The following is a 25,042-nucleotide window of genomic DNA, read 5'->3' as shown; positions in this document are numbered from 1 at the left end:
AACGGAATGTCCGGGGACGACGCGAGGAGGGCGAGGAGGGCGAGGGCGGCGGGCTGAGAGGTTGGAAGGCTGAAGCGCTGAACACACTCGACGCTGCGTCCTGGGCTGATGCTTTTGGTCGCGCCTGTAGTCGGTTGAATTGTTGATGGCGGGAGGTCTGGAGGCCGAAAGAGAGGTCAAGCGAGTTCAGGTGTGACGCATGCCTCGCGCTATTGGGCCTAAACACATTACACATTACGATCAACACACTCACGCTCAGCCTTGCCATTTCAACGGTCCCCACGCACTTGCCCCTGACAAACATCAGGCCCCGCAGGCCGCATGCCGTGTGGACCCGCAGTATGTATCATCTTTACTCTTACTCCCCCTCTCATGCATCATGTCAGCACAACTCGACTCGACAATTCGTACAGTGCAATTGTGCATTGTGCAATAATAACATTGATTTGCCCCGGGCCCCTGACGCGTATACGGTTGCTCCTACTGTACATATCCTCAGCTTGACTCACGTTAGCACTTCATCCTGGCTTCTGCTTCATTCCTCGTCCCCGTGAGCATGCGTGAACATCAAAACGCCACAGGCTGCCGCCGGCGCCGCCAAACGATTCACCCTATGCATCCGCAGCCACAACCAAGGAGTACAATATGAGCAATACTGCAATACGATGCGCCGCTCACCCTCAATGCAGTTACTCTGTCGGCCTCATCCGTTTTTCCGCTCATCTTCCTGAGCTGACTTAAGCAATCATGCCACCCTCCTGCCACCTCTCGTGTTCCTCTGCCCCGCCGCCGCGATCAAGGTACCCTATCATGTGACAAGGCATGCCTGTCCCCGTGCTGCTCGGTGTTCCGTATCCCGCACGGCATCCCCACGATTCTGGACTTTGAATAATATACTCTCGTTGTCGTATCGTACTAGGGCTTCGTTCACTCAAGGCCCGCATTCCTTCACAGCCCTTGATCGGCTCCCTGGCACAGGAATGGCAAGGGAGTCATTAGCACAATATGCTGGAATCGGCCTTTGCTTCTTGGCAGCTCTAAACCTCTGGCCTCTCAGCGTTGTATGTCTCGCCTGGTCTGCACGAGCGGTCCACTAGCCATGCTGATCACCGAAGGGGGTGTGACGTCGCCACAGAGACGGGGCGAGCGGAAGGGCGAGCAGAAAAGCGAGCGTGCCGAGCGGCTTTAAATCCAGGAATCGCAGACGATCTTTGCAGATGTACATGACGCACACAATGCGGATTGGGAATGGCTCAAGATCGACATGGTTTAGGGGTCTCTTACGGAGCACGCAAGGACTAGCGTGGGGTCATGTTTTGAGGGGTCGCCTACGTCAACAGGCGGTCGTAGTATAATGTCTCATCGCAGAACCTAATTTGAATTAAGTGAATGAGGTGAGCAGCTGTGCTACAGTACAATGGTACAGGATTCATATCAATTGCGTTGCGGGATCAACCTCCGCCACTCCTCATTGCGCCACCTGTATTGATCGGCGACGTCCGCGTCCGGCATGCTTGCACTGACGTAACCTGAACACGTGGACTGCCATGTCACTCCTCGCACCTGCGACTGACCGCCGACCTACCTACTGTTCACCATTCATCCTCCATCCATCCTTCAGCCATGGTCAACGTTCTCACTCAAATCCTTACCCTGGCTCTTGCGGGCTACGCCGCCGCCGCCGGACTCGACATCAAGGTCGTCGAGGTGCCTGACGACTGCCCCATCAAGACCCAGAAGGGCGACAAGCTCGCCATGCAGTGAGTCACTGAGTCACCTGAGCTATGCATCAGCGCCACGGCGGTTGGTCCCCTCCATGCCGCATCATGGTGTCGGCGGCGCCGGTGTCGGCCTGATGTGCGCGATCTGTGGTGGCGCTGCTGCGCTGCTGAGCGCCAGGTCGCCGGGGTTTGCGCGCCTGACCGAGATCCGCGTGCAAGGAATCTGACAACAGCTACACGGGAACTCTCGAAGACGGGTCCAAGTTTGACAGCTCGCGCGATCGCGGGTCGCCGCTCGACTTCACCCTTGGCACCGGGCAGGTCATCCGGGGCTGGGACGAGGGCCTCAAGGACATGTGTGTAGGCGAGAAGCGCATTCTCACCATTCCCTACGATATGGCATATGGTGAGTGACTGTGCGGAGCCCGTTTTGGCGGCTGGCGAGTCTAGAGTGTGGGGCGGGGAAGGTGGAAAAAGGCAGCGGGGGCCGGTGGCGGGGGACCGACGAGTCGATATACGTGTCCACTGTCTCCCGCGAAAGGTCTGACAATGTCATTTGGGCCGACAAGCTGTCTCCGGTGCTGCTGGGTGGCGCGTCGGCCATGCAGAGGAACATCAGGCGAGGCATTTCCGTTCCCAGGTACGACCTGCTCAGCTGTGATCTGTAGCGGCGTGTGTTCTCGTCGTGCCTCCCCACTACTGTTACCGGAGACGAGTGTGTAGGCGATTAGACCCTGGCTGCGTGCGGCGGCGCGTACTGGACAGCGACCGTCGCAAAGCACTCTAGGGCACGGCACAGATCCATTTCGCAATCGTCCGCTTTGACGGAGCAGCGACGCGGCTTGCGTGCCAGCTGTGGAGGTTCCGGTGAATGCCGTCGCTGACATCAGGTGAGGCCGGCTTCCCTCCTGTCATTCCGCCCAAGTCGAACCTCATCTTCGACGTCGAGCTTGTCGCCATCAAGAACCGCAAGCCCAAGGGCGAGCTCTAGGAGCGCAGCGCAGCCGGTGGGTGCGATTGCGACGTGTCTAACTCCAGGATAAGGCGAGAACAGTATGCATCACGGACAGATATCATGCAAGGACAAGTGTCACGCCTGCTGCGAGTGCACGATGGCTTTCGGATTCACTCATGCCGCTGCCTTCATGTCACCTCGCAGTTCCACATACGCGGTGATCAGACGGTTTCATCTCGCTGCCTGTTTAGGGCCGATGGAACTAAATTGAAGCCTCTCCCCAATTCCCCAACCGACTCCCACCATGCAAGCGCCCACACACAAGACGACGAATTCAGCATACTGACCGCAGCGCGCGCGATGTGTGTCGCGATCCAGCATAACATCGTCTCCTCCTTAGCTCAGTTGGTAGAGCGCGACACTAGTATTCATCGGCCGTTCATCCGTCCGGGCTATGTCGAGGTCAGTCGTTCGAGTCGGCTAGGAGGAATCAAGTGCCGAGTGGCATCATCACTGTTTTTGGCGCCTGGCATCATCATGGCTGTCGGAGACGTCGATAGCGTCTCGGCGCACCGGTACGGCCGTACGGCGGGGCGAGGCGACGGTGGCCGTCGATCTTCACAGCGTCGATGGGTGTGTCCAGGCACTGCCACGTGGTACGTCGGCGGTGATCAGCTTTGAGTGAGGACACGCTGCAAATAGAGGGCAAGGGGGGACCGTAAGACGGCGAGCTCGGCGCCGAGAGACCGGACAATAATCACTAGATGGCGGACAGGCTGACGGCCCGGTTGACCTGCTTCTCCCTCCTCTCAGATCTCGCCTACTGACTCCCATTTTTTGGTCCTCCACTCTGAGAGCAGCTCGTGACTCCCATTTGCACCACATGTGCGACCAACTCTGATTTTATGTCTCTGTCAGACGAAGGGGAACGTCGATACAGAGACGTATGATGCGCTAGGGGATCTCAAGTTTGCGGCCTGACCAGCGCATGCCAGCACGGAATGCCCTCCGCTCTCAATACCCGGCACGCCACGCATCTCACAGCAAGCAGCAGGCAGTGCTCAGCATTCATCGGGATGGTCCGTTCCATCCACACGTTATACAGTGTAGTGTCATCATCCAGTACTATACAATCGCGCGTGACCCGCAGTCGTCAGACATCGTTGCGACGGTCGTTCAGCTAGTACACGGCGACAAGTGAGCCGAGGAGGTCATCAATTTCACGATCGAACGCGTCCATCTTGGCCTGCAAGTGGACGAAGGGCGCGCGGAGGTCGGGCGGCATGTGCTCGACTTCGGGGCGGTCGCCGTACAGCATGCGCTGCACCGCGTCCGCTGGCTCGGTAGACCTGCGCGGCCGTGGCACGGGTGTGTTGCGCTTGATGTCGGTAGCGCGCGCACGCACGAGCGTCGAGAGACGCGAGATGTCGAACGCGTCAGAGTACCATAATGGTGCGACGGGGACGCGGGGCTTGGTGACAGGCGCTGGGGCGGGCTCCTGAGGCGCCTGCCTCTTCGCCGCGTCTGTTGAGCGCACGAACCCGACAGGCGGCCCGGCAGATGCAGGGGATGCCGGTGTTGTCCCCGTGGGTGACATGGGAGCAGGGGAAGTGGGGTTGGTGGAGATGTGAGCGGCAGCGCCAGCAGCCGCGACTCCAGCAGCGACTGCTCCGCCAGCGCCTGCAGCCAGAACGCCAGCACTCGGTGGGGTGGAGTAGGAAGAAGCCTCGGACTGCACCGAGGAGCGCAGTGGTGTGTGATTGGGCGTCTCGCCTGAGGTGGTCGAGAACGCGGACACGGCCGATGCAACCGACGCAGATGGCTGATGTCCTCTCCTGGCGTCCTCGCCATGCAGGTCTGAGGAAGCGGGAGTCGTCACAGTCGGTACTGTTGATGAAGACGGCGCTGGGGGGGTGACTGGCGTCATTTCGCGAGCAAAAGGCTCGGGGCTCGCATCGTGCGAAGGAGAGATGGGTGGCGCCCTGTGAGGCGGAGGCGTCGGGAGAGCGCGCGCTGCTAGTCCATGGACTGGACTGGAACTTGGGGAAGGCGATCCTGCTGGCGCTGGAGGGAATGCACCTGGAATAGACTCGGCCAGGTCGGGAGATGGTTCTGGGACTGCAGAAGCAGAGCTACCCGACGCATTGACAGCGAGCAAGCCTGCAGCGCCCGCGACAGCCGCCCCACCGGCGGCCGTGGCAAGTTGCCTGTTGCCAGACTGCTCCGTTTGGTGAGGGTGGGCGTCGGGGGCCATGTCCGAGTCACGCGGGTCGATTGTCCCAGAGCTGACGTTCGCGTCGCGCATGGCCTCGACGGCGTCCTGCGCCCACTCGATGCCATCGTCGGGCTCGGCGTCGTATCCGAGTTGTTCGTTGATGTGTTGGTCCATGTTGACATCATGGTCATCATCCTCAACACCGCCGTCATGCTCCTCGTCCTCGTCACTGTCATCCTCATCACTGGACCAGGTGACGCCAGGGTGATCAACGAACGTTGAAGGGCCAAAGATGACGCGTCGCCCCTCGCGCGTCTCTGGGTCATCGTCGTAGGGATCAGCAGCTGGGGGTTGGGTGGAGCCTCTTCGTGGCCAGCCGATAAGACTCTTGAGCTTCCCATCCGCCGCACGTCTCTTCTGCTCCTTGGCATCCGCGTCCGCCTTCTCCCGGTCTGTTGCCGCTGCGATATCGATATTGCGATGCTTGTTCAGGCGGGCTAAGCGCTCATACGGCGTCTCGACGTTCTCGGCTGGGATGTATCCAACGTCCTCGGTCTTGAGGACGCGAACGAGCCACCAGTACGAGTTGGCATCGTCAAGAAGGAGCAGCGAGTCGCCTTTGACTACCGATGCTTGTCCCTCCACGGTGGCGAGGAAGGTGTGTCTGCGCAGTCAGCAACGGCGAGCGCAGAGCGCAGTCAAAAGCGTGTAGCGTGGCGTCGATGCGCAGAACAGAGACGCGCAAAGAAATGCGAGCGACGCGACGCGACGCGACGCGCGCACACGACTCACCGCGCGTAGATAAGGCCAAAGTCAATGTTCTCGTCGGGGAGGACACTCTCGTCCGAGCTGTCCGAGTCGTACATGTCGCCGTCGTCCATCTCGGCATCTCCGTCATCGTGGTGGTACTGCATGCCGTTTTGCTGGGCGAGCATCTGCTGCTGGTGAACGTGCTGTTCGTACTCGTGTTGGCGATAGTAGGCTTCCATATCTTCGTCCATGATGTCTTGGGAGTGGCCGTCGTCCGAGTCCTCCATGACCGAGTAGGCATTCTGATATTCATATTGCTGTTGTTGGATTGCGTGAGGATGTTGGCCCATGACGCCCATCTGCGGGGCGTGAACTGCGGCCGCCATGTCGAAGAGGGGAGGAGGAGGAGGGCTCTACAGTAGATGGCGTTTGGGGAATCTACCGAAAGAGGAGGTGAGGTAGTGAGGGAAAGATGGAAGGATAGAATATAGAAGATGAGGATCCGAATGGGGTGGGCGCGACCTGGAGGCAGCTGGAGATCTGGAGAGGTTGAGAGAGACGAGAGAGAGAGACCGAGGGATGGGGGAAAGAGTGAGGATTCAAGGGAAGAGACGCGGGCGGGAGGGGAGGGGGAGACCTAATTCGGGCGGGATAATGTACTGTACTGTACTTGTCTAAGAGGTGTTTGACGAGACTGGGTCTCCTTTCAAGTGTGCAGATGCAGCTGGAGTGGACAGTGGGTGGGTCGTGAAGAGGGGCGTGATAGTGTGAGAGCGTGGGAGGATGTGAGGATGAGGGCGGTGTGAGTGTCGGGGACAAGGAGGAGGATGATGATGAGCGACGACACAATGTCGCGTTGCTCGAAGGGGTGTGTGTGGTGGAGGGGGGGTGGTGGAGGGGGGGGGTGCAAAGGAGGGGGAGGAGGAGGAGGAGGCACGAGGCAGGGTGGAAGGAAGGGCTGGGGGGTGCGGTGATGGGCAGGGTGGAGCGAGCGAGATTCAAAGTTCAGACTGACTCTGACCAACCCGCAGCGCCGCAGCCGGAGTTGTGCATCGTCTACTGATACGGGGCTGGCAAGGGCATGCACGGTCACGCTCAGAACGCGCGCAATGACCTCGGTGGCTCGGTCATAGTCTCGTCTACATGTACCTCAGTGACCTCTGTTGGCGTCTCGTTTCGTGATGGCATGCATTGATGGATGGTGGTTGTGTTTCATTATGAAGCGCTACTATGTTCTCCCAAGGAGGGAATAGATCAACGTCCCAGCTACGTCCCAGCAGCTGGGAGCCAACAGCCGCATTGATTCCCGCAATCTCTGCCATATCCCACCGAGTCAGTGAGGGCACAACAGCTGAGGACATGAAGACGCGTCCTGTGGCGCTTCCTCCTTGTGGACTCACGGATTTCGCGCCGCGGCGCGCCGCAGCTTGCCAGCCGTGCCTGTATCTCCCGTGACACAAAGGCTCTCTGCGCTGTATTGAGCTCTCCTCTCTCCCCACGCGCCTACTGTACGCATGCCACGCACTCCACGCACGAGCCCATGTTTGCCTTCTGCCCTGGCGACACGCATCCCTGGCCTCCCCAGACCCTGAGTGCCTGAGGTTGGAAAGAAACATCAAACGTCTGTAGCATGCCTATGATAGAGGCACCAGGCGCGCAACATTAACGTGTTTACCACGCGATCTTATGCCGCCCCCCCACTCGGGCACGTTTCAAGGTCTGAGTGAGATTTTGAAACCTCCTCCTAGGCCCTGCCCCCCTGGGACCTGGTGATCCTGATTTGGTCCTGAAGCAGCCCGAGTGATGGTAATGGAAGCCTCGAGCCGCAGGGCGCCTACCCGCGCCAACCCGTTTCCCCAGCAAGCCCAGCTTCGCACTTGTAATGCAACGCGTCTGGACGCGTAGCTGACGGGCTCACGGGACGGGAAGCGGCTGGGGGGGTGTGGGACCGGGTGGCGTCGATAGGACGCAGGATTATTGAATGGACAAGACGGCGATTGCGAGAGGATGCCAAGGATGTTAATAAGAGTGCACGCCGGGCGCGCCGGGTGCTTGGTGGCTGCGGCCCGTCATTCATGGCTGCCGGGAGACAGGGAGACGGCATGGGGATATGGGGATCAGCGATGGGATTTCTGAAATCTTGTTAGTAGTCCTGTAGATTGCGATATCGCGAGCCTCTACTGTACTGCAAGTACAGAGCCTACTTGGCCATACTTGGGGGCCAAGGCATGGCTGACTCAAGTTGATTGTGATGGATTGGAAGCCGCAAGCTGATGGCCTGATGACCTGATGGCAGATGCTGAGCTGGCAGGTTGCAGGAATTGCAGGCAGCTGCAGGCAGAAGCCGGGAGCATCAGCGATCACTCATGAAGGTGATCCGACGCAACCGTGAAACCTCAAGCCCGAAGTTTGTGACAGGGTTTGGTGATGCCGCAATGCTCGGCCCGGTCATCCTGTAATGCCTGCGCGCCTGCAGTTGCATGTTGATGCATAGCTTCAGCTACCTGCAGTACCCGCTGCCAGCGAGCTAATCCGAGCATGCATCAAAATGATCAGAGATACCAAAAGATGCCGCCGAGTACACAGAGCAGCGGATAACGTTTGAGACAGGCAACACTCCCCAACTAGCAATATCATCTCACCCTCGGACACATCCAGGCCGCCCAACCGTCAACTACGAGGAATTGTCACCCCCCCCCCCCCAGTGTTTCTAGTGCTGGCCCTTAGCAAGGACACAACCCACATACAGGACAGTCCTCCACACACTGTACGCTCTCTTCCACCACCACTTCCTTCTCCTCCCCTCTCAATCCTCTCCCAACTTCATCTCGCATCTACCATTCTCACCCACCCGCTGTGAAGCGCATCACGCTTTGCCTATACCATTTCCTTCGACAGCCTCGACTCGCCACCACTTGCCCATCTAGCCACTCGACTTCCTCTCCAGCCCTCAACTCAAGGTAACGCCGGTCCAAGCGCCAGGTGCAGGTGCAGTGAACAAAGCCAAAGGCATCACTGGGCAGCTGGGCAGTCACAAGCATCGCGCGTCACCCCACGCCATCCGCGCGCTAGCACTGGCACGGGATACAGGACAAAGGTGCGCCGAGCAGTCTAGCAAGCTAGCAAGCCAACATTAAGGACATTCGGTATGTTGGTGTATTGGTGTATTGGTGTATTAGCGTGTGTGTCTTACTACTTTGGCTCCGCTGCCCCGATCCGATACATCCACCACCACCACAACGCCGTCATTGCCGCGCTGCACGCCTTCCCCTCTATCACTCCTCTCAATCCACTCCACTCTCGTTTTCCTCACCATCGTCTCTGGTCAATTGACCATCTCTCTCCCCCCCTCCCCCCCCTCCCCCCCTGGGCAACCTAAACGTCTCCCACCTCTCTCATCTCTCTCTCGCCTCTCATACCCCCGGTCCCCGACCTCCTCCTCTCCTTCTCTCCCCCTCCTCTCTCTCCCGTCATACCCACAGCCTCTAACGCAACCAGCTCATCAACTCGTTGCCTCACGATATTGCCCATTCTCAGCTCGAGACCAGGCGACTACCTTCGAGATCGATCAGTCTCCGTCTCTCCTCTACATCAACCACCCTCCTTGGTCCCTCGTCTTCACTGTAATCACCTCGCACTTGACTGTTGACGGCACTTCAGCGCGTCGGCACACGTTACACAGCGCGCACAGCACACACAATACCGCACACAACCCCCATCCTCTCACGATCCCACGCACGCACACACGGCTGCAGTAATACCCCACAGGCCCCACACCACAATCAACAAGCGCACTTGGGTACTTGAGGGATAGTTGCTCCCGAACGCACCAAGCACACTCGCCAGCACGGGCCTCACTCCTCGTTTTACCCACCTACCTACTGCCAGCTGCCAGCTGCCAGTCAATTCAAGAGCGTGTTCAGTGCGCTGCTGTCCCACTCCCAATTCATCCGACCCACAGCACACATCTTAACATTGCTCCACTCCCTCTCACTCTCAAAGTTGTCTCATCTATCATCTACTAGCCAGTCACAACATTCTTATCCAACGCCAACTGCACCAAACACCACTTTCTACCCGCCTAATCTCTCACCCGCATCCTCCAGACGACTAGGGTTCATACCCGAAGCTCGTCGCAACTTGTGAGTGTGACATGGTCAACTGGGCGCGCAAGTGTGGGACCAACAGCTCATCCCTCCCTTGCGTCGTTATACGATTCTCTCCTCTTGCGAGCCTCTTCTCTCTCTTCCAGCTCTCGCTCACTTCAGAGCCCATTCCTCGTAAACATCGTCGTCCGTATGGTCTCAGTACCGTACAGAATCTCCCTCCCGTCATCCCCGCCCCCAAGCCCGCCTCGGTGCTCCGCACAGATGGCTGTCGGCACAACGAACACTTCCGGATCGTCCCCTGCAGGCAACAGCGCAGCTGCCGTTGCGCTCAAGAATGCCATCGCCGGATCGACAAACGTGCCAAACCCAGATACGGCGGACGCAGCGGAAGGGAACGGCAATGAAGCCTCATCAACTCAGCCAGTTGCTAGCACCACCGCCATGCCCAAGCTCAGCGACTTCCAACTCATTCGCGTGCTTGGGAAGGGTTGCGCGGGGCGAGTGAGTGATGCCCCTGGATGCCGAGTGTGACTGCGCTGACGCCTCCCAGGTCTTGCTCGTCAAGCACACCCCGAGCTCCCGCGTACACGCGATGAAGGCTATATCCAAGCGCGCGGTTTTGGCCAACGATGAGCTCGACCACACACTGGCAGAACAGGAGATTCTTCGTCACTTTTCGTGCCCAGAACGCAAGAACGCCTTCGTATCGCGTCTCTATTACTCGTTCTGCGACAAGGAGAACTTCTACCTCGTCATGGAGTTCTATCCGGGTGGCGACCTCGCTACGCAAATGGAGATCCATGGCATCCTGGGCCCCCTCCGCACACGATTCTACACATGCGATATTGTGGCTGGTCTCGAGGCATTGTACGTGCACGCCTCAAGCCTGGGTGTGGGTGGGCAACCAGACTGACGCGCACAGGCATCGAGAAGGTATTCTCGTCCGCGACCTCAAGCCAGAAAACATTCTGCTCAATTGGCACGGACACGCTGTTCTAGCCGACTTTGGGTTGTCCAAGAGCTTCGGGTATCGCGGAGAACCTATACCAGTCAAGCTTCCTCCAGATTACATCGAGGGCAAGGGTACCCCTCCCATCTACGCTGGCAAGGGCTTCGGCTCGTATCGCAACGGCGAGCTTACGTGGGACCGTGCATACTCGTTTGTCGGCACACAGGAGTACCTTGCTCCAGAAGTCATCAAGCGCAATCATTACACCTACGCCATCGACTGGTGGGCATTAGGCTGCATTGTCTGCGAATGTCTGACTGGCCGCGTCCCCTTCCGCGGGCACGAGGACGAGAGCAACGCGCAGTTGTACGATCGCGTTGTCAATGCACGCTGGGACGCCATTTACAGAGGAGACTCTCACCCGGTCAGCTATCTCAAGGACCGGTACAGAATTGACTCGATTACATACGACTTCATCGATGGCGTAAGTGCGATGTTCTCTGCGATATACTGACATTGCAGCTGCTGCAGAAGGAGCCCATGTTTCGTCTCACGGAGCCGAGCGTCAAAAGCCATCCGTACTTTACAAACGTTGACTGGGCAACCGTCGCCAAGGGAGATTACCAGGATCCTTTCCAGCTTGAGATTGATCCTGTGGCTGAGTACAACACTCAATTCTTCCCCCGCCTCTGCCTTGAGGAGACACCCACTGTCGACATGTCGGGCCACGACTATGGCAAGGACACGGAGCACGAGCAAAACGCTCTCACGAACGACGAGATATACGCAAAGTTGCAGGATCAGTTTGCCCGCGAACTCGAGACGTTCGAATGGTCGTGCCAAGGCTTTGACGATACCGACGCGCCCGCAGATGATGGCGGCTTCCAAACTGACGAGCCTATGGAGGGGATCGAGGACGACCTGGCGTCGCACGATGAGGCGCACGACGAGTCGGCGGACGAAGCCATGCATGAGCGTATGGTAGTGTCGCCATCAGCTGAGGATGACTCCGAGATGCGTGACATCTCGATGCCCGATATCTCGCATGACGGCAGTCGACAGGAAGCGTCCCAGGAGCTCGAGCGTTTGCAGACGCCGTCAGACAGCCACGCGGCTGATCTGAACGTTGACGGGGAGTCAACCATGGAGGGCAAGGAAGACGGCGCGGTTGACGGTACGCCACGTCTCGATACCACCGCGGAGGCAGTCACCCCCAAGGCGCCCGCCGCTGCATCCGCATCGCCCTCTGAGCGCGACACCCCGTCACCCGTGTCTTCAAAGGCCCCTACCGACGCCCAAGCTCCGTCAATCAGGAGCCAGGCTTCGTCTGTTGCGACATCTGCGCCCTCGCTTCCCTCCATCCCGACGCAGGTGCCCACCATTGCGACCAGACCTTCGTCCATTGCGACGAGGCAGTCGTCAAATGCAATGCGCCCCACCTCTATTGTGTCAAAGCCTCCCTCTATTACCGCGACCAAGGCGTCCTCTACCTCCAGCAAGGCGCTGTCTGTTGGCACCAAGGCGCCATCGATTGACACCAAGATTGTGTCTAGTCCTGTCTCTCCAAAGGCTCCATCAATCCGCCTTCCACCGCCCTCGGACTCCGTCGTCTCATCGTCGCACGCCATGAACAGCCACCCGGTACCGACTGTTGAGGTTGACGACGTCGAGGAGATTCGTGGAGACATTGCGATGCCTGCCGACGGCCAGATGCCCCGTCTACCATCCGGCCCGCCGCTCAGCGGCCTCTCGGTCTCGGATGTCATCTCAATCCCGTCTGCGCACCAGGGTAGCCCCAACCTCATTATCCGCCGCCACCGCCACCTCCCGAGCATCGACTCGTATCCGCACGCGCGTCTCTCTGTTGACCTCAACGGCACCTTTGGACAGCTGGGCGACGAAGACTGGGAACAGCTGGACGCCGATGCCATCCCGGAGCTGCCTAACGGTGCCAACGAGTCCGGGCGGGCATCGCTATTCTCGCGCGTGCTCAGCCGACGGCCGCAGGCGACTCGGAGCCGTCGAACCTCGACGTTCCGCACGCCGTCGTCACTGCGCAAGCCTGCCAGCACTGAGACATCGGACACATCGTCCGACAGGAGCCCATCCAAGACGCGTCCGCCTCTCTTTGCCTCGCGGGGTATTGAGAACACGAGGAGGGCATTCACGAAGATCAAGGCGTTCCCAGCTCCGGCGGGTCGTCCTGGGGACTCGCTCCGTCCTTCCGCACCCAATTCCGCTGCTGCCTCACCGGTAAACTCGATCCGCGGCATGCCTCCGCCGTCCGCGTCCGCAGGGACCACGTCGCGCGCGGCTTCGCGCGCAGTATCCATGCGTGACAACCAGACACTGAGCCCTGATGATGCGACGACCAGGCGAGCTTCGATGATCGCCGCTCTCACTCCCGGGAGCAAACGGTCAAGCAACCGCTCGGGCGATATCCCCTCGCTCTTTGGCCGCCAGAAGGCACGCCGCCAGCGTCCCACCGACCGCTCGGGCGCAACGTCACGCTCCTCGATCGAGAGCTCGACGACAGCCGATGAGAACACGTCGGGCACGACTTCGCCTGGCCCGGCGGGCTCATCCGCGCCGAGGGTCGAGCTCCAGCCAACTGCGCCCATCGCGTGGGGCCAGGTGCTTGGCAAGGCCGACTAGGCGCCACTCTCATCCCCATATCACCTGTCTCCCTGCCTCCTTCCCCCTCTCACACTATCTGCACTCCTTGCATACACTCACCGCAACTACAAGTTGAACGAGCACGCTTTCAGCCGTCACGACCTCAGACGTTCATTATTATTGGCATCCATTGTTACGAACGCACGACCTTCTGTCAACCTACGACCTACCTTATTTCATTTGTACATTTTTTATCATGCAGCATGTGAGGCAGCGCTCGCTGAGGGGTGTAAGCGGGCGCTCACGGCGTCTGCGATGCGGAGAAAGCAGTCGCCGGGCGCTGACCAATCACCGGCGCGTTCCGAATCAGCAAGCACGGACTTGCCGGCTGCATTGTCTTCGAGGACTTCTCGCTGCAGGCTTGCTCAGCCTCGGTGATGCACGCGTCCTCGAGCAGTCCGTTGCGTGTGTGCTGGCTCGACGGCTCGCAAAGAATGCTGCGTACTCCACGCCCAGTGCGGAGAGCTTATCGGCCTTTGACGTGTGCCCCGCGAATGGCGTCATCGGAGTGACTCCCTCCGCGTGGCTCTGCATGCTTGGTCATTTCGGCGACTGCTACCGGCTCCCCGCTGGCCGCTGGCTGGCTCACTGCTGATCTGAAAATGCCTGTGACCGCATCTCGATTTCCTACTTATACAGCCAGCTACCATCGCGCCCACATCCAAGCTGCAGTCTCTCGCCTCCATCCGTCCGCGCGCACGCGTCTTCTGCGCCTCCACTCTCCGAGCACTTTCATCCGTCTCCCCCCACTCCGCGCACACCCCCTCCGCCCGCTCCGCCCGCTACCTCGCCCCGTCCCCGCAGTTCCACTTCGCCCGCACACTCTCGTCCTCCGCGCCCCGCAATATGCCCCCCATTCCCGTACAGCAGGCCGAAGCCGTCGGCGAGTACGACATGTTCGTGATCGGCGGCGGGTCCGGCGGCCTCGGCACCGCCCGCCGCGCCGCGAGCTACGGCGCAAAGGTCGGCCTGGCGGAGGCTACGCACCGTCTCGGCGGGACGTGTGTCAACGTCGGCTGCGTGCCCAAGAGTGAGTAGCGTGGAGCACGAGGAGGGAGGCGAGGCGGGGGTGGTCGGTGGTCGGTGAGCCACGACCGACGAGAGTGTGCGATGGCGGGCAGCGCCCCGGCCCCCGGCCCTCCTCCATCTCTCCCCCTCTTCCCCGGCCTCCTCTCTCCGCTCACCAGTACCGATGACGCTCACCGCCAGAGGTTATGTGGTACACCTCCGAGGAGGCCAGCGCGCTCCGCCACGCCGCGGCGTACGGCTTCGGCAACGCCGAGGAGAACAACAAGATCGCGGCCAGCTTCAACTGGCCCATGCTCAAGAAGAAGCGTGACGCGTACATCGAGCGTCTGAACGGCATCTAGTGAGTGCTTCTGGGCGTGGGGGGAGGCTGGAGCCGATCTGCGTAATTCGTGGTCTGGCCTTGGCCCAAAGGCGGGCGGTCCGGCGATTATATGCTAGAAGTCGGACGTCGCGGAACTCCCACTAACATCCAGCGACCGCAACCTCGCCAAGGACAAGGTCGACTACCACGAGGGCTACGCTTCGTTCATCGACAAGAACACGCTCAACATCAAGTCGCTCAACGGCGAAAACTACACTGTCAAGGCCAAGAAGATTGTCATCGCCGTCGGCGGCAAGCCGCACATCCCGTCTGACGAGGAGGTTCCCGGCGCGTCGCTCGGCATCGACTCGGACGGCTTCTTCGAGCTGGAGGAGCAGCCGAAGCGTGTCGCCGTCGCCGGCGCCGGATACATCGCTGTCGAGCTTGCAGGCATCTTCAACGGCCTTGGCTCCGAGACGCACCTCCTGATCCGGAAGAACGCCGTGCTGCGCACGTTCGACCCCATGCTCTCCGACGTCCTTCTTCCCTGGATGGAGCACGGCGGGATGAAGATCCACAAGGACACGGGCATCACCAAGGTGGAGAAGATCGACGGCGGGCTGCGCGTGCACCAGAAGAACGGGCCGGCGCTCGAGGTCGACACGCTGCTGTGGGCGATTGGGCGTGTGCCCAACGCCGACGGCTTGGGCCTGGACAAGGTCGGCGTCGCGACGGACGCGGCGGGCAACGTCGTCGCGAACGAGTGGCAGGAGACCAACGTCGAGGGCATCTACGCGCTCGGCGACATTGGCGGCAAGGCGCTGCTGACGCCCGTGGCCATCGCCGCCGGCCGCCGCCTCAGCAACCGCCTCTTCGGCGGCCCGCAGTACAAGGACGACAAGCTCGACTACGAGAACATCCCGTCTGTCGTGTTCACGCACCCCACGATCGGCTCGGTCGGCCTCAGCGAGCCCGACGCCCGCAAGAAGTTTGGCGACAGCATCAAGGTCTACACCACCCGCTTCCGCGACATGAGCGGCGCCATGCTCGACGAGGACCAGAAGCAGCCCACCGCGTACAAGGTCATCTGCGCGGGGCCCGAGGAGCGCGTCGTCGGCCTCCACATGGTGAGTCCTGATAGCATCGCCGGCACCCCCGGCTTAGCTGACGTCAGATCGGTGTCGGCTCGGACGAGATCCTCCAGGGCTTCGCGGTCGCCATCAAGTGCGGCGCGACGCGCAAAGACTTCCAGGCTACCGTGGCCATCCACCCCACCAGCGCGGAGGAGGTCGTCACCATCTTCTAAGCTTCAAGCGGTAAAAGTTCAAGAGGGTGCGGTGTCGGCGGCTGTACTTGAGTGGATGTGCTTGTTGGCGCCGGCGGGTGTCCACCGGGCGCCTGTATAGACTTGCGGTATGCAGTTAGAATGCGGAAGCCGAAGGAGGGTGTGTGAGATGGTTGCAGTGAATGTTTCTCCGGGGAGTGGACGCCTGTCACCCGTTGAGCCCTCTGTTTATCGCGATGATCCGTATCGACGCTTGCTCAACAGGCTCAACTCGGCTGTCGTCGTCCAGCATACTCGTGGTTGCGGATGCTCGTTTCTGCTCATGTGCTAATAGCACGCGAGTGTCTAGGCTGACCCGTACACCAAGTGCGAAAGCAGAGCCCTGCTAGTTGTTGGATGCGCAGCAAGTGTGGCCGGCCCGGGTGCGCCATGTGCATGCGTTCTCAAAATAGTCTACTTCGTCAGTCGACCCCCGTCAGGCTTCTGGCCTACGCCTCCTGTGCGCGCGATAAGCCAGCTCCGGCACCCTGCACTCGCACCTGCCTCATACTTGCTGCCTACTCATGCATCTACGCTCGCAAAGCTACAGGCTTAGGCCTTGTTGACAAAGCTGACACCCTTCTCAATGTTCTTCTTGAGCTCGGGGAGGCAGGCCTTGAGGAGGGTCTCCTCCTCAGCCGAGAGCTTGCCGAGGGGGTGAATCTTCTTGACACCCTCGGGGCCGAGCTCGACGTTGGACGAGAAGTAGACAATGCCCTCGCCGCTGAAGAGGGGCGACTCGACGAAGGTGGGCTCGACGACGCCGGCCTCGCCGTCGAGGCCGCGGAGCAGGGCACCGGCGAAGCGGGCACCGGCGTACGCCATCGAGAGGGTGGCGGAGCCAGCACCGTCCTTGGCCTTGACGACCTCGTCACCACCGAACTGGATGCGGTGAACGAGCTTGTCGTAGGTCTCGCCCTTGATGTCGGCCGACGACTCGGTCTGCGAAAGGAGCGGGACGATGGTGGGGCCAGAGTGACCGCCGACGACGGTCACCTTGACGTCCTTGGGGTCGTTGCCCTTGATCTCCGAGACGAAGCGCGAGGCACGGACGACGTCGAGGGTGGTGACACCGAAGAGGCGCTTGGGGTCATAGACACCGGCCTTCTTGAGAACCTCGGCGAAAATGGGGACGGTCGAGTTGACGGGGTTCGAGATGATGCCCACGAGCGCCTTGGGGCAGTTGTCGGCGACGGCCTGGGCGAGGGTCGCGACAATGCCGGCGTTGGTGTTGAAGAGGTCGTCACGGGTCATGCCGGGCTTGCGGGGGACACCGGCGGGGATGATGACGACGTCGGCACCCTTGAGCGCACCAGCAATGCTGCCTGTTAGCGTGTGCTGCTCGGGAGGGGGCTGCGTCTGCTTCTGTGCTCCGTGCTCGAGTCCGAGGACCCGAGGTGCGGGTCGGAAGTATCGCCGATAACGCAATGACCTGGCTGGCAGGGTGCGAGATCGGCGTCTTCGGCCGGGGGTTTTCACTCTCTCCCGGGACCCTTCGGCCACTCCGGCACGCCATCGCTGGCGGAAAACTCACTCCTCAGCGGCGTGGCCAGTCACCTTGGACTTGGTGTTGATGTGCGACACGTCGGCGGCAACACCGGGGGCGCCACGGACATCGTAAAGGGCGAGCTCAGTCACCTTGGGGTTCTCCTTGAGGAGGAGCGAGAGCGGCTGGCCTGAGCGGTTAGCGATGTGCCCAGCGTAATCGAAGAGAAGGTGACGAAGCGACCAGCAAAGCTAGAGCGTGATGAAAGAGGTCCAGGACGGCTGTGGGAGGACGATTTAGGCGGGACACACCGAGAAGAACTCCGGCCCCGCTCGCCATCAATTCACCCGACCTCGACGTCCACCTCCGGCATAAAGCAGCATCTCTCGAGATCGCGCGTCTTCCGCTTCCTTCCTCCGGCGAAGTTACTCACCAATACCGCCACCGGCACCCAGAACGACGCAGCGGTAGTCGGCGCGAGCGGAGGTGGCGAAGCCGCGGGCGAGGGTAGACTTGGAGGCAGCACGGAGAGCGAACATTGTGGGTGGTTTTTCGGATGGGTGATGAGGTGGAGGAAGCGTTCTTTGTATAGTGGTGGATGAATCCGTGTCGTCGCTTGGCGGGGCCAATCAGAACGCGTGGGGCTGTGACGTCGGCCCTGCGAGACACCAGCCGGCGGTACTCACCCTGGTCCTCTGGCCCAGGCGAGCACCTGATGCAGCCCACCCATGCATGCCAGCCACGCATGCCTGCCTGCCAGTCACGCCACCGCAGCCTGCGGCTTGCAGCCTGCAGCCTGCGAGCACCCGATCGCCCGTCCGGAATGGGCCGGAGTGGCTTACGGTGACCAAGTTGCCGGAGGTCGGAGAATCCCTCGTGCCTCTGTCCGCGTCCAGCACGATGCCCATATGCCCGGTGTCACCGCACGGCCCCCAGGCCAACCTTCCGGTGCGGAACGTTCTCGGCCTTTTCCTCGTCCTAAACGGTTCCCCCACTTATGAAAGGCCTTCCAAGCCTACCAGAAACTGTAGGCGTCTCAAGAGCACGTGGTCATTTGGGGAGCCTACTTCCGGATGTCCATATACATACGCCCACCTATATCCGCATCCAGCCGCGGTATCAAGTGGCGTTGGCTATGCTGCTTTTCTAAGGCCAATTCGGATCCCCGCAATCGCGTCCATAGTCCGTGCCTACCCCGCCTCCACCATATCCACTTATCCACCTTCCACAATCGCCAATGCCCACCATAGCCACTACTCGTTTGCTCCGTTCTCATCGCACTTAACCTCCCGTGCCGCACACCCCGCTGGGGGCCGCCCCCACTTTTCTTTCTTGCCCCTCTTCTCCCTCTCATCACCTTCCACTCATCATGTCCGCGTCCAAGCCAACCACCACCGTCGTCGCAGAGCAGGCCGTCCTCCCCGGCCGCCTCGACTATGTCCCCGTGTCCATCGACATTGCCGATGGCAAGATTGCGGCTGTTCGAAGTGGTCTCGAGCCTGCGCCGGGCGCGCATGTTATCCGCGTACCGAAGGGCAAGGTGCTGCTCCCCGGTCTGATCGAGTGAGTCCAGGTCGTGAGCACTGGGCAGAGCTTTATCGCAATCGGCAAGCTGCTTAGCCTCATCTGTGTGCCAATGTTCCCCCCGCTGACATCAGCACACATGTCCACCTGAATCAGCCGGGGCGCACCCAGTGGGAGGGCTTCGCGACGGGCACGCAGGCCGCAGTCTCGGGCGGCGTCACCACCCTCGTAGACATGCCCCTCAACTCGATTCCGCCTACGACGACCGTGGCCAACTTGAGGGAGAAGCAAGCTGCGGCGAAGGACGCCGGGATTGCATGCGACACGGGCTTCTGGGGCGGCATTATCCCCGGCAACGCCGGCGACCTCGTGCCGCTCGTCAAGGCCGGCGTGAAGGGCTTCAAGTGTTTCCTCCTCCACTCTGGCGTGGACGAGTTCCCGCACGTCAGCGAGCAGGACATCCACGACGCTTGCTCCGCACTCAAGGGCACCGACGCACTGGTCATGTTCCACGCCGAGCTCGACCCGCACGGACACAACGACACGAGCGGCCTCGTGCCCGCAAGCTGGGGAAGTGTGTTGAGCATCGGCCTCGCCGTCGCCCTCGGCACGATCGTTCACGCGCGCAACACGGGCCAAGCAATGCTCGGCACTGTCGCGACCGGCATTGCCAGCTTCCTCGGCGTTACGCTCGCCACCTACCTTTCGCCATGGAAGCCGCAGCACCTCGCCGTCGACGGTGGCCCGGGCCCCAACCAAATCGCCATGGCCCTCACTGTCGGCCCCGCACTCGGCGTCACCGTCGGCGCCTACATCATGGGCATGGACCAGATCCGCAACTACGCGCCTCTTGCCATTCCCATCATGGGCGCCGTGTTTGCAGGCTCCTACCTCGCCTCGGGTGGCGAGTACGCCGCGTGGCTCGCGACCCGCCCGCCAAAGATGGAGGAGGACGCGCTCCAGCTCGTCCTCCGCATCTGCCGCGCGTTCCCCGACCTCCGCTTCCACATCGTCCACCTCTCAGCGGCAAGCGCGCTGCCTGCCCTCCGCGCCGCCCGGGCCGGCACCGACGGTGGCGCGCCCGTCAAGAACCTCACCGTCGAGACATGCTTCCACTACCTCTGCCTCGAGGCCGAGAATGTGCCTCGCGACGCGGCACAGTTCAAGTGCTGCCCGCCCATCCGTGACGCTAAGAACCGCCGCGCCCTCATCAAGGCCGTCAAAAACGGGGAGATCCAGTATGTCGTCTCGGACCACTCGCCGTGCACCCCCGAGCTCAAGAAGGGCGGGTTCATGTCTGCCTGGGGCGGTGTCTCGTCCCTCGGCCTCGGACTCCAGCTCCTCCACACCGAGCTCGATGTCGGAGTCCCCCGTCTCGTCGAGTGGCTTGGCATCAATCAGGCCCGCCAGGTCGGCCTCGAGGGCATCAAGGGCGAGCTCAAGGCCGGCTACGATGCCGATTTCGTTATTTTCGATCCCGAGGCATCAGAGGTCATCACCAAGGACCACCTCCTCTTCCGTAACAAGGTTTCGCCTTACCTCGGCAAGACTGTCCGCGGTCGCGTTGAGCAGACCTACCTCCGCGGCCGCAAGGTGTTTGATTACAGCGAAGGCGTCACCGACAAGACGTCCGGTCAGTTCCAGGTGTAGTGAGTTGCCCATGCCGCTATTCGCACCGCCTGATAGAGGCAGAGCCGGCAGACGACTCGTCTAAGAAATCAGTACTATCTAGACATTAGGAACCCGCGGCCATATTGATACACATCCTGCATGTTACAACCATCACAAATTACCTGGGGCAAGCTCAATTTAACGCGCTTTGCGTCGCGCCACAGCTGGCCCGCTGAGGACATGTCATGCTTGCCAAACCGGCCATGGCCGCAGATGCTACGCCTGGGCTTCCAGGCGCACCCCCGCCGTAACGACGCTGGCTCTCTGCCACCGCTTCAGCCCAGTCCTGCTCGCTCATCGCTCGTAGCTGGTCAAGCATTTTGCCGTTCATGGCGGCAATGTCCGCGCCGTCATGCTCATTGGCGAGGTCGACATCTCCCCATTTCTTGAGCGCAGTGATGGCTACACCAAGATCGGCATCGATGAGGGCAGCTTTCTCGTGGTCACCGACATACTGGAGGCGTTTTGCCTCACGCAGCAAGATCATGGCCACCTCGTTCCAGATGGTGATCATGAAGATGTCGTAGCCTGTGCTAAGAGGCTCCGTCTGGAAGAGGTACATGACGTTGACAAGGCGGCGCGCAATGAGAATGGCGACAGTGTTTTCGGCGTCCAGGGCACGCACGTTCCACAGCTGCATGTAGGCGTTGCCGATCAGGAAGTGGATAATGGAGGTGTCGCGGCCAATCTGAACGCGGGGGAGGCTGAGGTCGCGGTCGTCCTCTGAATCCCACTGCCAGGGTGGCTGCATGTATTCCGGAAGCGATGCCACGAATCTATCCAGGCCGGATTTGAGGCGCGCAAATCCTTGTGGATGTGTGATGTGTGCTGGGAATGGTGACCCGGGGTAGGAACAGCCGTGCGGCTCAGGCGTCGCTGGTGCCACCTGCGGCTGCTCGATTTCAGGTTTGTCCTGCCGTAACTTGAGCACTCTAGCGAGGAAGGTGACGGCCTTGATGCGCAGGACCATAAAGGACGTGTCCGAGTTGTAGGGAGGTGGTGTAGCGCCGAACACTGAGCCGATTGGGACGTCGTCCTTCTCAGAGACGATACCAAGCTCGTACTCGATCATGGGCCGCGGCAATGGGGTGCGGATCTCGTCAATTGGGAATCCCGAGTGCCAAAGGTAGGCAACGGCCGTGCACAAATCTGTTTCGTACACAGCCCAGCTGGATCGTCAGCGCCCTCCACATGTGATGGCTCACAAGGCATAGATGCGCTCTGCCAAGTCAATCGGATCCTCAGGCGGAGGAAGGGCGTATCCTCCCATGCGTAAGGTGCAGTGGATCGCAGCATTGAACGGAGGTGGTGGCGACCACACAGATGTTGGAATTCGATCAAGCCCGCACGAGATGGCCAGACGCACGGCCGTGCCCGTCATGTGGTAGCCGAGACTGTACTGCTCCTTTGCAAAGAGGTACGAGACCAGGAGCGCCATAGCACGCACTACGTCCAACAGGCGATCGTGATTCTTGATGGCCAAACGGATCTGCTTTTCGGCAATGCTGTAAAACTGCCCCTCAAGCTGCTTGATAGCTGGCTGAGACGAGAGGCGGGCTGCGCACGAGTACATCGCGTACATGAGGCACGGGTGTGGACGCTTGTTTGGCGGCATTGTTAAACGAGAGTAGAGTCGTGGCAGATGGAAGACCACATGGAAGAGGTTCCCGGCGTTGGTCTTGGAAAAGAATAGGTCCAGGCTAAGGTCAGGTTTGACCGCGAAGGCGCTACTCACAGATGATCACGGACAGCTGGCGGGATGTCATGAGGGTCGAACCAACCTCCGACGAGCTCACGCCCCTGCGGCAAAGAGGGTAGGATCTCGATATCGCCAAGCGAAGGAAGGAACTCCATTTCAGCATCCTCGTCTTCTTCAAAATACGAGACGCTTTGCTGCTGGTGTTGCTTGAGGAATTGTCCCATCATCTTATTGAGGAGGGCCGGGGCCTCCCCGGGTTGCGCCTGTCCCAGAGGACTATCCGCCGAGTCAGGCAATGGCGTCCCACGAGTGCCTGGTCTTGGCGATTTCATAGGCACACCGGTGACATCGGACCTTGCGCTGATGCCATGATACCGGCGATTCAGCGCGACCATATCGATCTGGTCGTTCTGAGCCATTGACGCACCCATCATGGCGGCGCTCAGCTCAGACACAGGCTGATCGAGGAAGGAGAGGTCAAAGTCGAAGTTTGGGTCGGGAGCGCCGAGGGGCCTCGGCCCTGTGCTTTGCGGATATGGTGTGCGCCCTGAGCGAGGGGTTGCACCTAGCACTGTGCCGAGCGTGTCCGAGTGCGTGTGACCAGAGGTCATCGGCGCCGGTGTCGAAGGGAAGGACGAGGCCGACGCCGGCCGTTGGGGGTTCTGGTGATGGTGATGATTGTTGCCGTTGTGGGTGATATGTTGCTGCTCATGTTGCTGTGGGTTGTTATGATGCTGGTCCTTCTGATGCTGGTGGGAGAAGTAATGCTGTTGCTGCTGCTGAGCCTGCGGGGTACGGACTGGGCTTCTCGGTGTTCGAGGACCGTGCGCGTAGCCGTCTGCAGGAACGGGCAGCAATCCATCTCTGCGTTGGGTGGCCAGCGCTGAGGGAGAGATTGTATGGCCAGCATGGCTTGAGGAGGACGCAGAAACCTGGAAGCGATTCTCCTGAGTCTGCTGCTGGTGGGCGAGCTGGTGGGTCGGAACATGTGGCGAGCCTGATCCGGTCTGGTGGCCCGCGCTTGACTGTGGAACAGACCCCTCGGCAGATGAACCACGACGCTGCAAGCTCTGCTCGCCTCCGCTGGATTGTTGCTCCGGCGAGCGACAGGCCAGCTGTGACTCCAGTTCGGCTGGACGTCAGCGCTGCTACGGTGGAGCTAGCAAGTGGGTGGCACGCGCTGTAGGAAGGAAGATATCAAGGCGGACGCGAACTTACCAATTCGCGCTTTCAGCTGCGCGATGCGCGATGTGCTTTTGCCCGTCTCATACACGCAGTCCTTCTTGAGGCGGACGCAAGTCGCGCAGGCCGGCTTGGCGGCGTTGCAGCGCTGTTGTTCGTTAATATCACTAAGGCCAGAGGTCAAGTGCCAGGATGTACTCACAATTCGGCGCCGACGACAGGCCAAGCACGCGTCACCGCTACATGTCAGTACGCATCCCGGTGGCGATGAATTTGGATGTGGGAGAGAACGCACCGCTTGAGTGTAGCTATGCTGTTAGCTCTACATACATCGGCGAAACAATTGGGCAGGTCAGCAGACTCACCTTTACCGGAGGAGGGAGTCTCGTTGGCCTCGGTGAAGGCGTGTCCGAGGTCGAACCCGTTGTCGTCCATTGCGTCGTCGCTGTCCATGATGACGAGGTGTGGGGGTTGCAGGAGCCACGGGTTTAGACAAGAGGATAGGGTGATTCAAGAGGCCAGAGGAGAGGAGATGAGTGAGGGGGGGGGGGATGATGAAAGGCGAGAGAGATAGAAAGAGAGAGAGAGAGACAGAGCTGGGAGCGAGCGAGAGAGAGAGAAGACACATGCCGAGAGGCAGATGTCGGCTGGGCTGGTTGTGGTTAATGGCGGTGGAGGTATTACTACTGTAGCTTTACAATACTCGGGTTTGAATTGGATTCACATCATCGGCCACCGTCCGGCCTCTTTCCCACCCGCCCCTGTCTCTCTGCTCAAATCAATACTCTCCGTACTCTCCGGTTTCCTGCCTCCGTTCCACCTCTTCTCGCGCCTCTCGCAATGCGCTCTCCCCTTGCCCTGCGCGCAGTAACCGTAACCGGTATAGACGCAATGGCGCCCCGGATAGTCCGAGGCCCAAACACCCCAGCTGCACGCGGTCCACGCCGCCACCCGGCCAACCCTGGCCCACCGCGATCTCCTCTCTCCTTATCCCTGGGTGAAAGCCAGCATGCCTCGACGCCGCATGCCGCCATAGCCGCCAACATGCCAACTCACCAACTAATTTGTCTGGCCAGCTGCCCATTGACTTCGACCACGCGACCCCCACCCCCGCTTTCTCACAACCTCCCCGTTCTGCGCTAACATCCTGCACGCTGATTGGTCTAACCGAGCGTCATGTACTGTACAGTACCTCTGTGAGCGGAACCAAATCGGGAATGGTGTCATTTCATCGGCCTGCGTGGCCCCAGGCCGTGCCCAGTCACCCCGGCCTGTCGCTTAAGGGTCTTTGGGAACAAGTAACCGATCCGACAAACCCAGAGATACCCTCGTTGCAGGCACCACCAACCGCCATGTCACTGTCCTAATCGATCCATCTTGCTCACAATTTCTTCTGGACATCGCCTTTTGATCCTGGCGCTGCATCATGGGATGGCACCCTATGACTCAGA

At 60.4% G+C, this 25,042-nt stretch overlaps 9 protein-coding genes across 9 annotated transcripts; 5 read left to right on the top strand and 4 right to left on the bottom strand.

Moving 5' to 3' along the window:
* Positions 1-931: 931 nt before the first annotated feature.
* Positions 932-1,225, bottom strand: COLE_03385 (uncharacterized protein; the record flags this gene model as incomplete). Its single annotated transcript, XM_065626284.1, has 2 exons — positions 932-1,056; positions 1,111-1,225. 2 exons carry the CDS (start codon positions 1,223-1,225, stop codon positions 932-934), a joined length of 240 nt encoding a protein of 79 aa, XP_065482365.1.
* Positions 1,226-1,623: 398 nt separating this feature from the next.
* On the top strand, positions 1,624-2,712 carry COLE_03384 (uncharacterized protein; the record flags this gene model as incomplete). The annotated part of the gene is made up of 3 exons (XM_018424767.1): positions 1,624-1,760; positions 1,955-2,127; positions 2,612-2,712. 3 exons carry the CDS (start codon positions 1,624-1,626, stop codon positions 2,710-2,712), a joined length of 411 nt encoding a protein of 136 aa, XP_018280586.1.
* Positions 2,713-2,796: 84 nt separating this feature from the next.
* COLE_03383 (uncharacterized protein) lies at positions 2,797-3,357 on the top strand (the record flags this gene model as incomplete). Its single annotated transcript, XM_018425509.2, has 1 exon — positions 2,797-3,357. One exon carries the CDS (start codon positions 2,797-2,799, stop codon positions 3,355-3,357), a length of 561 nt encoding a protein of 186 aa, XP_018280587.1.
* Positions 3,358-3,856: 499 nt separating this feature from the next.
* COLE_03382 (uncharacterized protein) lies at positions 3,857-6,027 on the bottom strand (the record flags this gene model as incomplete). Its single annotated transcript, XM_018422532.2, has 2 exons — positions 3,857-5,555; positions 5,684-6,027. The coding sequence occupies 2 exons, from the start codon at positions 6,025-6,027 to the stop codon at positions 3,857-3,859; spliced, it is 2,043 nt and encodes a 680-aa protein (XP_018280588.1).
* A 3,912-nt stretch (positions 6,028-9,939) lies between these two features.
* COLE_03381 (uncharacterized protein) lies at positions 9,940-13,354 on the top strand (the record flags this gene model as incomplete). Its single annotated transcript, XM_018425520.2, has 4 exons — positions 9,940-10,251; positions 10,301-10,617; positions 10,673-11,183; positions 11,222-13,354. 4 exons carry the CDS (start codon positions 9,940-9,942, stop codon positions 13,352-13,354), a joined length of 3,273 nt encoding a protein of 1,090 aa, XP_018280589.1.
* Positions 13,355-14,221: 867 nt separating this feature from the next.
* COLE_03380 (uncharacterized protein) lies at positions 14,222-16,011 on the top strand (the record flags this gene model as incomplete). The annotated part of the gene is made up of 4 exons (XM_018425734.2): positions 14,222-14,405; positions 14,585-14,744; positions 14,878-15,832; positions 15,880-16,011. The coding sequence occupies 4 exons, from the start codon at positions 14,222-14,224 to the stop codon at positions 16,009-16,011; spliced, it is 1,431 nt and encodes a 476-aa protein (XP_018280590.1).
* Positions 16,012-16,581: 570 nt separating this feature from the next.
* On the bottom strand, positions 16,582-18,054 carry COLE_03379 (uncharacterized protein; the record flags this gene model as incomplete). The annotated part of the gene is made up of 3 exons (XM_018426493.2): positions 16,582-17,350; positions 17,564-17,705; positions 17,949-18,054. The coding sequence occupies 3 exons, from the start codon at positions 18,052-18,054 to the stop codon at positions 16,582-16,584; spliced, it is 1,017 nt and encodes a 338-aa protein (XP_018280591.1).
* An 830-nt stretch (positions 18,055-18,884) lies between these two features.
* Positions 18,885-20,689, top strand: COLE_03378 (uncharacterized protein; the record flags this gene model as incomplete). Its single annotated transcript, XM_018425948.2, has 2 exons — positions 18,885-19,078; positions 19,174-20,689. The coding sequence occupies 2 exons, from the start codon at positions 18,885-18,887 to the stop codon at positions 20,687-20,689; spliced, it is 1,710 nt and encodes a 569-aa protein (XP_018280592.1).
* A 154-nt stretch (positions 20,690-20,843) lies between these two features.
* COLE_03377 (uncharacterized protein) lies at positions 20,844-24,044 on the bottom strand (the record flags this gene model as incomplete). Its single annotated transcript, XM_065626283.1, has 6 exons — positions 20,844-21,879; positions 21,916-22,410; positions 22,446-23,541; positions 23,628-23,739; positions 23,794-23,849; positions 23,963-24,044. 6 exons carry the CDS (start codon positions 24,042-24,044, stop codon positions 20,844-20,846), a joined length of 2,877 nt encoding a protein of 958 aa, XP_065482364.1.
* Positions 24,045-25,042: the final 998 nt, after the last annotated feature.

This window comes from Cutaneotrichosporon oleaginosum, assembly GCF_008065305.1.
Source record: "Cutaneotrichosporon oleaginosum strain ATCC 20508 chromosome Unknown ATCC20508_contig03, whole genome shotgun sequence".
Lineage (NCBI taxonomy): Eukaryota > Fungi > Basidiomycota > Tremellomycetes > Trichosporonales > Trichosporonaceae > Cutaneotrichosporon > Cutaneotrichosporon oleaginosum.
This window is presented reverse-complemented; position numbering and strand designations above follow the sequence as displayed.